The sequence below is a fragment of the Amblyomma maculatum genome, chromosome 9 (assembly GCF_055883805.1).
Source record: "Amblyomma maculatum isolate TAMU_Amacu chromosome 9, ASM5588380v1, whole genome shotgun sequence".
Classification (NCBI taxonomy): domain Eukaryota; kingdom Metazoa; phylum Arthropoda; class Arachnida; order Ixodida; family Ixodidae; genus Amblyomma; species Amblyomma maculatum.
The window spans coordinates 93,809,640-93,819,966 of record NC_139352.1 but is presented as its reverse complement, the minus strand read 5'-3'; the positions used below and the strand labels follow the sequence as shown (position 1 = coordinate 93,819,966).

General features: G+C 44.3%; 1 protein-coding gene across 1 annotated transcript in view; it reads left to right on the top strand.

Annotated features, from left to right (window-relative positions):
* The first annotated feature begins 228 nt into the window (after window positions 1-228).
* LOC146179756 (ATP-binding cassette sub-family C member 3-like) overlaps window positions 229-10,327 on the top strand; it is a 109,163-nt gene continuing 99,064 nt past the window's right edge. Inside the window, exons 1-4 of the mRNA XM_084579330.1 lie at window positions 229-350; window positions 1,995-2,126; window positions 5,805-5,967; window positions 6,095-6,352. Of these exons, the coding sequence (XP_084435456.1) occupies window positions 301-350; window positions 1,995-2,126; window positions 5,805-5,967; window positions 6,095-6,352 (603 nt within the window). The 5' untranslated portion in view covers window positions 229-300. The remainder of the gene's footprint in view (window positions 351-1,994; window positions 2,127-5,804; window positions 5,968-6,094; window positions 6,353-10,327) is intronic.

Genomic DNA, 10,327 nt, shown 5'->3' with positions numbered 1-10,327 from the left:
GCAGCGCACTCCGCCGGTGCCGGAAGAGTGACATCATAACCACAGCCGGCGTTAGCTGCGCATCACTAAGCCTAAGCTATGCCTAAGCGTAGCTATGCAGCTGTTGCTTTCGCAACTCAAATAGATTTAACCGGAGCTAAACCACTGCTAAGTTTTCAGGCACCAATGTACACTAGCACCACCAATTGCATTATTACTTGCAATGCATTATTGCCGTTATTTCATGACTGCAGGTTGTTCAAAGAAACGTTTAATAAAGATGCATCAGCCACGGCTGAACTGCCAGTGCTGCGTAGAGGAATGCGTTGCAAGGAACTGGTCCGAACTCTCGCTACCTGCCTTTCAGCGAGGTAAGTATACTGCACAGACGGTATGGTCGTACCAAATAAGATCGCCATCATTTTATGTTTCAAATATTTTGACATGAGTGCTGCTGCTGTCACCTCATGTTTGCTGACAGCTTCGCTGAATTGTGCATCATTTTGGATAAACATGGCATCGCGTAGTCAAGCAACGCCTGTGACATCGCACGGTTATACTAGAAGACGCTGGCTAAATGAGATTACACAGATTTAGCCATTTAGATTGACGCTAATTATTATAGGCACTGATAGCAAATATGCATGGCTAGTCTCCCACGAGTTATAGTTAGGCTTTGAGCCTTTGAACTTTGTACCCTACTTGATCTTTAGCGACGACAGTGAATGAAGACTATCGCAAATGATTAACGCTAGAGAAATTAATCGTAACTTTAGCTCTAAAGATATTGTTACAGTAAACATTAACGAAGTTGGCAGGCAAAATAGGCCCTCAAGGCAAGGCAGCAGCGGAAATACCAAATGCGCGCTGCTGCGCTTTGCCGTTCTGATTTTTCAATCGTTGCTTTAGGCATTAAAATATACCTCATAACACAGTATTTAATTCGGAGTACGTAAAGCGCTTCTAGCCTGTTGTTTTGTCTACAAGTATTTTAGACAAAAGTTGTTTTGTCTAAAACAACTTTTGTCTACAAGTTGTTTTGTCTACAAGTATTTTCAGCAAGACAAGAAAACTATTTATTCCTCAGAACCTACAGTTGATAGTTCCTGTGTTCATACGATTCGGATTCTTGTACCCAGTTACGTCGGTTCACTCTCCTTGAGCATGGATTTATTCACTGGTTCGGATATTCACATTTCCTAGCCGGTTAGATTATCAATAACAAACGCAGGGGTGGAACAAAATATATGTAAATTTAGTTTAAGTTATTAATTACCCTCAGAACAAGCAGCAGCTGGCCACAGTAAACACATGTGATGCGTGACACGGAAAAACAGAGCGTAAACTTTCAATTGACGACCATTTGAAACGGTAACGACCAGGTTGTGTAACAAGATTAATAGAAAAACTCGGGAGGTGGTTCCTGCAGCGTTAAGAAATAATGACTAGTGCATATTAAACATTCAGTTTCCTTTCTGCAGAGGTTAAGAAATTCAACGCCTAATAATGACGAGTAAAAAAAGGCACGTCTTTATGAATCCTCTGATGTGTCCATATATTGTGTGATGTAGCATTTTCTTTCTTTCTTTCTTTCTTTCTTTCTTTCTTTCTTTCTTTCTTTCTTTCTTTCTTTCTTTCTTTCTTTCTTTCTTTCTTTCTTTCTTTCTTTCTTTCTTTCTTTCTTTCTTTCTTTCTTTCTTTCTTTCTCTGTGGTTATTTATGGTGTGGTTATTTCCCTATGTGGTTATTTCTCTCTTGTGCTAGGCGCAAAATCCCAGTATGTAAACTTTATTTGGCAAATGGCTGGAGAAATTCTGTAGTCACTTGCTCCGTGTCATTGCGCGGATCGTGTGTAGTTACGTAGTTTCGATTTCGTGCAGTGCTACAAATGAATGCCCCATAAAGGGTATTCTTTTTGAAGAATCACGTATTTTAAAACATAGGTGTCAAAGGCAGATGCCTCCTTAATAATGCCATAATGTATGTTGAGTCGAGTTTCAAATCGCTTTTCCAAGCCGAAGTGCACCAGGAAGCCGCACAGCGTTCATGCTCACCCTCTTCAAAGTACTCAGGATGGACATCTTGCGAATAGTGTTGTCAACTGTGGCATATTACGCCTGCCTGTTCGCAAAGATACCTGCGATCGAGTAAGTAAGCACTCTATGCTCGATTTCCCTTTTGCATCGCTTTGTAGCGTTCTTTGTCGCGGTCCTCTGAACTTCATGTGCCTCAGTAGTGGAAGCAGCCTGAGAGTTGATCATTCCACAAATGCTTTTACTCCTCCCTTCGTAAGCGATGACCGGTACGGTTTAAGTAGTGGAGGACTTTGCATATGTTGGTGACAGACAGTCGCCTTGCTTTATTTCTGTGGAGTTCCTCGAGAGTAAGTATAGGGAACGAGAGGAGCGGAAGAGAAGAGGAGCATAGGAGCTTATAGGAAGTATTCGGAGAGTTGGAATGAGAACAGTTAGAGCTAAGGGTTGATTGAGAGTACCTCAGTAATCTGCGATTCGCTCATGGCATTGCCTTGCTAGGTAAATCAAGGATGAAAAACAAACAATGATTGATGAACTAAACAGGAAAAGCAGACAGGTAGGCCTGAAATTAATATGCTGAAGGCTAAAGCAATGTTCATCAGCCTCGGGAAAGAGCAAAAATTTACAATAGTTAACTCACTGGAAGTAGTAACTGCGGATCAAAGGGAAATAACTAGGAAAACAAGATTGAGATGGAGCATATTTGGCAAATACTCGCACAATATGACTAGCAGCTAAACGGTATCGCCCAAGAGAATATTACAGCCGCATCTTACCTGTACGCACCTATGAGGTTGAAACGTGGAGGCTAACAGAAAGGGTTCTACTTAAGCTGAGTATAACGCACAGAGCAATGAAACGGAAAATTGCAGAATTAACTTTAGCGATGGGAAGCGTGCAGAGTGGGTCAGAGAAATAACTCGAGTTAATGACGTTCTACTGGACATCTAGAAGAAGAGATGGGCATAGGCAGGGCATGTAGCGCGAAGAAAGGTCGCGTAAGGTAACAAATTGAATTCCATGGGAAGGAAAGCGTAGCAGGGGACGGCAAAAGGTTAGGTGGGCGGATGAGGTTAAGAAGTTTGCAGGGGTCAAGTGGATGCATCTCGTTCTTTCATGTACTGTGTATTTCCAGAAAAGGACTCATTCTGAATGACACTTTTATTCCCTATATAACGCCGCACAAGAAATGTGGCGCTTCATGAAGGAAACTAAACTGATTTGGAAATGACATTAAATTTGCCCATTTTACCCCGTGATGATCGCGGAAAATGAGATCGTCAATAAAACATTGAGACAGCTTTTTCCGTGCTCGCTGTTACATCATAAGGCGATATTGGCTGAGGTAGCTACAAGGTAGACACTGCTGAGTTAATCAGATTAGGAATGAAAAACTCAAACTGGTTTACTTGTTTTCACTGCTATACCTGAATTTAGTGAGCACCAGGCTAGGTATATGGCACACACACCAATAAGTTAATCACAGCAATTGAGGTGAAGAATCGAACAATGAAGCAGTTTTTGTAGTGCTGGCTGCTGTACCTGAATGCAGTCGGAACTGAGCCAGAGATACGACATACATACGACGCTGAGCAAATGGGGTCAGGAATAAAACACAGAGCAGCATTTTTCGTGTTCAGTGCTCTATCTGAAGGCAATCTTGCAGAACCAGCTAGACATCACACACTACTGAATCAAGGACAGCAAATTAGAGCGATATTTTTTCAACAGTAAGACGATCAGCACTGGGACAATGGAGTTCCAGTACTTTTAGGACACTGGTGAATAGGTGCTAGCCTTACAAATCGTCTAGGGGCTCTACATCGAATGTACCACTCGGGAGAACATGTCATCTTCATCGAGACAGATGCTGATGGGCTGCACATGTGCACTGCCACTGCTCTCTTTCATAAACTCATTTTAATATCGATCACATGCCTTACAACACTTGTCGAGTGTTTTGCTGTCACCTTGGAGGCTTCTTTTCTCAGGGAAACTTGTAAATATGTCACGTTAAATGTGGCATTTCTGGCTTCCACTCCACGCTTATATGATAACCATGAATTGAGCTCACAGTGTTAAGGCGGAAGCGTCAGCATAATGCACCCTACTCATTCGTCTGTGATGTAAACACAATACTTTATGCATGGCGGCTTTACAGAAGCCACATGGTTCTGGAGATCCTTTTTCAGCATTTTTTGATGCTAAATAACCCATTTCGTTGTTAACCAGTCATGTACTATTTTCTTGCGAGAAGCCCGTCGTAGGCATTGCTTCTTCCAAGCGGTAATCTCTTCAGAACAGCATAAACGTACCTCTTGAAGCGGGTGCTGCCAATGCCCGCATGGTAGTCGCTGGTTGTTTTGCCGCCGAAGATGTCTAAGCAACCGTCGACGAGGCCGTCCTCGTTACCGTTGTGCAGCACAATCAGGCGGTTCCGCTTTGCTGACAGCTGCTTCAGATCCGTCGTCAGACCACGCGTGAAGGCGTCGTGGTGGGAAGCAACAGTCGTGTTCACCCGCACCGGCGTGAGAGTGTGTCTCGAAGTCACACACTTTTCGTCCAGGTAATAAAAAAATTGGCGATTATTATGGTACTTCCTAATGAGAAATTTGATCTTTTCGACAGGTTTAGACAAAGAATTCGAGCAAGAGATGTATGTACAATTACAGAAAACTACTTACTATGGACAACGGCGACGTAGACGACGACACGAAACCCAGGAACGGGCGCCAAACAGCTTATGCTGAAACGAGGCCATTCGAGACATTTTTTGAAAAGCTAATTTTTAGTGCGTAGCACTACTAGCCGCAATCACGGATTTCGCCGGTGTTTATCCGAAGCCGCTCACTCTCTCTCTCTCTTCGTGAACGTGAAGCGGAGAAAGAGAAGGTGGCTACGCGCGCGTCTCAGCATTGAGGAGGTGGAGCAGCCGCGGAGCTGTAGTAGAAGCTTTTCTCTTTTTTTGTCCATCCATCTCTCCGTGAACTTGAGAGGAGGAAGGGAAAGTGGCGAAGCCTACATCCCGCGATCTAACACTGAGGGGCCGGAGCGACAACATGATGCACCCAGTTAGAAAGTAAGACAGTGAGAAAGGGGCGTGTCAGTTGCGGTCGTGGCGGCCGTCCCAGGGCAGCATTGCACAAGCGTATGTTGCTTCGCGTCGCAAGAAGAGCAACGTCAAAACTTCCATTGCAGTGGTTAAACGCTTTCTATAATTACTAATTAAATGAAACAAATATTATTTGAGAATGAATATGGTTCTGTTTCCAAAGTATAGCATTCCGTATAGTAATTGGTGAAACTCTATCCGAGGGCTTGTGAGAACACCATGCCCCTGTTAAGAACTTCGCTAAATGACATGCTACTCCCTTTTTACTCCCTTATAGGCTTAATCGTGTTTATAGCGTGATCTCAGAATCAACATTCCACGACTCTTACCTTCTGTGTCAGGCACGCTGCTCTAGGGCTCAGAGGCACATTCATACGGTTTGGTTAGGCGATGCTTTATATCTACGCTAGGTGTCTTTCCCCAGACGACTGTGTGTTAAAGGTATGCGTGAGATATAAGCGAAGAAATTCTAGATCAGTAATTATATGTGTAGCAGGATACTAGCACGGAAAGAAGTATAAGAGAGGAGAGTTGGCAGTCCGGAGCAATGAACGCTGTCGCCTAAATGGCGCAGTATAATTGAAGACCAAATTGTTTTACTTCTTTTTTACTCCCAGAATTCCATGGTTAGAATGAAAGCTTGAACTTTCATTAGTTTTTTACCTCGTAATTTGCAGGTTGCTGATAGAGAGCAGCAGCAAAGCGGAAATAATGACCGCTGTGCTGCTGTTTTCTGCTACAAGTACCTTTGAGTTTCTGGTCTCGACCTACCAGATGGACCTACTGATCACCTTTGGAGCCCGAGCACGCGGTATGCTTCAGGGGCTTCTCTTCACAAAGGTTCGTAGTGATCGCGTATCGCTGGTGCGACGCTGCAGAGCAGCACGCGGACTTTGGCGTTTGGTTGCCCCTGACGAATCAGTTGTGCAGAATTCCCGAGAGATGAGAGTGTCACGGTGTGTTCCAGGTGACCACCATGTCGGCCCAAAGCAAAGCTCGTTATCCGGTTGGTCAGGTGACATCGTTGCTCAGCGTGGACTGCTGGATGATCTGCAGCTTTTGCTTCGTGTTTCCGGTGCCCCTCTTCGGAGTGCTGTCCCTTCCGTTCCTGTACTGGATGCTGGCCGTGCGCATCGGTACCGGGCCTGCCTTGTGCTGCGCCGCGTGGAATCTTGGTGTGCTCTTAATGCCCTTCTTAGCCTCGTTGCTTCAGAAGCACATTTGGGTAAGTTGAGCATGCGATCTCATTTATAGTAGGTAACTAGGAATATGGACCTCAGTTAAGAACGCAGGGAGAAATGTTCTGTAATCAAAATTGCACTTTCAAAAGGTGCTTTGTGTCTATATAGCTAACTACCCCCAGAAAGTTCTAAAAAGGGTACGTTCTGGCACTGATGCACCCTTTTTTCTGTCGTCAATAGATTGGTGCACGGATACCTCAATGCACCCTCTCTAGAGGGACGGAATTGTAGACACGGAAAGGGTGCGTTTTGGTTTCTCTGCGTATGCCCTGTGTTGCCCTCAGACCGTTTTCTATCTCCCGGCCTCACTATCATTTTGGAAAACGTACTGCCCTCTTTACACCAGCACTAAGCCTCAGCAATTTTACTATTCGCTATATTTTGACACCGACAAACATTGTCAACATTACCGACAGGTAGGTGCTTATACTTTGACTTCAACACGCTGTGTGGTTGTATTTTAAATGAAACGGGCAACAGTCTAACAGACATCTTTTTGTAGACTGATGAGACACATTTATTGATGGACCCCGCCGGGGTGGCGCAGTGGTTACGGCGCTCGACTACTGCTCCCAAGGACGCGAGATCGAATCCCGGCCTCGTTGGCCGCTTTTCGATGGAGGCGAAAAGCAAGGCGCCCGTGTGCTGTGCAATGTCAGTGCACGTTAAAGAACCCCAGATGGTCGAAATTTCCGGAGTCCTCCACTACGGCGTCTCTCATAGCCTGAGTCGCTTTGGGACGTTAAACCCCACAAACCAAACCAGACCAAACATTTATTGGTAGCGAGTGCAGCCATTGTACTGTCCGCCTCCTTTATTTCTTTTCATATGTGTCACTTTGCGTACATATGCATGAGAATAATTACAAATGAAGAAGCTGTCCCCGCATAAGTGCTGTCCTGCGCTTGCTGCCGAGATCAATTTCATTTCGCAACCGCACGACTGAGAGAGAATTTAGAAGGAACCTGCTTGGTGCTCCGGTTTAAATTTCCTTATGCGTTCCGACATAAGACTACCCTTGACATTACGATTCATTTATATTGGGCCCTTTTCAACTAACAGCTGAGAGGGAGAAAAAGAGTAAAAAGTGCTTAATTTCTAGCGCAATTAGGTTTTTGGGAACTTTTTTTGCGTGTCGGATTGTCGCCGGTTGATAATTCCGTTTAGCTGATGCAACCATGACACTGCAGACGGATGGGAACATAATAAAACTGAAAATTTAACGGGGACAGTCAGTCGGGGAGAATACTGCTCCACTTTAGGCTATTGAGAAAGTGTTTCGACGCTACAAGGGTGTGAACGAAGGCATTACAGAGATATGCTGGGGATATTATTGTTTTTGTCTAAATGTCTGGAGAAATTTGAGACTGTGGAACATCAAGTTCGGGATATGGTGCAGGCAGGTGAGTAAGGAGCTGGCAATAAGCTGCGTTTGCCGTAGCTCCGCTTTCAGTCCAATACAGAAGCCTACGCTTCAGCCGTGAATGATCTCAGATGCTTTTCAGAACTTGCGCTAGCCAATGCTGGTAGGAAAGGTTACTATAACGGAGTGATTGTCCTTCATCAAAAATAGAAGGAATAATACCTCGCACTCGATAGCCCATACGTTCAAAGCATAATTGCCTGTGAGGCGAAACCAGTGCTACATAGGGGCTGATAAGGGAGCTGAATAATGACGCCCGAATCAAAATCAAAAAGAAAACTTCACGTTATAAAGGTGTGTGGTTTCGCGGCGAAAAGTATGCTCGACTATTTCTACCTTCAGCGCAACATACCGGACAAGCAGGAAAAAGACACGACGAGTACCGAATACCTAGTCAGGTTTTAAGCCGTTAAATCAGTTTGCGTCTACTCTCCTCGCACTTTCATGTGCGGTGCTGAGTTGCGAAGCGTTAACGTGCCGGAGAGCCCAGCAGCCTGCCTTAATGTCGGAACGATATATCTGTAGATGAAAAACTATCGTTGGGACCGGAACAGCTAAATATTGCAGCAGTCAGCTGCGTCTGTATCTTGTTGATCAAGTTTCTCGCACACGAAAATAAAAACAACAGAAAATTTCCATTATAATAAATTGGCATTAAACATCGCAGAGCATAACTCAGGCTCAACTTGAAACAACAAGTTGATAACGTAGCGCCTGCGATTTGTAAAAGATCCACGCACGCTGAGCATAAGTAGGCTGTTACCTGTTCATAAATGACACTTCAGTGAGCAGCGCTGCCCTTTCATAGTGATATGAGGGCTCCTTTTTATCTCGTATGGAGGACGCATATTTTCACTATTACAATGCAAACCTAGGCATGCAAACAATGTAAATAAAATGATTTATTTATTTATTTATTAGAACTTCAAGGGCCCCCAGATGGGACATTACATGAGGGGTTACACAGGATTAGGAATACACAAAATGTATGGATAAATGAGGAAACCACAATATTCAGCTTGTTTGGTTTAGTTTGGTGGGTTGAACGTCCCAAAGCGACTCAGACTATGATAGACGCCGTAGGGGAGGACTCCGGAAATTTCGACCACCTGGGGTTCTTTAACGTGCACTGACATCGCACAGCACACGGGCGCCTTGCTTTTCGCCTCTATCGAAAAGCAGCAGCCGTGGCCGGGATTTGATCCCGCATCCTTGGGCACAGTAGTAGAGCGCCATAATCACTGCACCACCACGGCGGGGCGAATATCCAACGTGTATAGCCATGCAATGAATGTAGAGCAATGCACGGCAGTGCATTGATATAAGTGATATGTGTAGTTTATGTACAGCTTCGGCTTCTGCTTATGAGCCGCATAGTGACGCTGATTCAGCATTAGCGGAGGTCTTTCGCGTTGGAGAGGGTATGACAAAGATCATCCTACCATGAAGAGGTTAGAAACAGTGAAAATGCCTTCTAAGCCGCATGAAGGGGCTCAAAAGTAAACCCCGTGGCCGCTACACTTTTCACAAAGACTGAACATACATGATGCGACCATTATAAGAACTCTTGCATGTGCTAGGACTAACTATGTCAGTGGTGCGCGTGTGTGCAATTGTAATCCAGAGGCTTGCTTTTTGTTCTCTTGCATCAGCATGTGCAGCATATATCCGTAGATAATGCCCGCCATCATGAGAATATTGCTTGTCTACCGGTTCTCGTCTCGTTGAGACCTAACCAGTTATATAACATCGGACTAACAAAGGAAAAAAAGAAAGGCTTTATTCCCGAATACAAGTCCCAGTCCAAGCCTTTGAGGCTCTCGTGAAACGAGACTGACGTGCTAACAAGTCCAACTATCTAGAGACTCCTTACTGCGGGGTAACAGAGGTATATTGTGAGATACCGTCATGCACATGTTGATTGCCATGGTCTGAGCTTGCGGTGCTTAATAAAACTTTGGTTTTAAAGTATGGGCCTGTGCTCGTGCACAGTAGAGAAAGTTGGAAATCAGTACGAGCGGACAGCGTTCGAAAATTTTGAAAATAATTGTCGGGTACGTGGGGATTATCTATACTTTATTGAATTTTATATTTAAGAAGATGGCCTAAGTTTCCAAGAAACTGAAAAGTGTTCTCAAGTTTATTTGACATGCGCTCCTGAAGAGTAATTAAGACGGCCATAGAAAAGCAATGGGTGTGTTTTTTCAAAATAGCTACAAACTACAAACTTGATGCGGTTGGATTTTCTGACGTATTGTTGTTATGGAGCAGTTGTAGAATATGGGAAAATACTTTGTTCAAAGCCCTTTTCAAGAATTTTTTCAAAAAATCTTTATATCTTCACTGGCAGCGCAGCAAAGAGCCTATATTTTGTGCAGGAGCTGCACATAGGGTCGGTTGCAAATTACCTCTCGTGCATTATTTCTAATGGACTTGCTGCTACCGGAAGTAAAGCATAAAGACGCAATTTTGCGCTACTATTAAATGGCAATGCATGCAAGCCGATATAACAAACAGCACCGAATAGCGAAGAGCA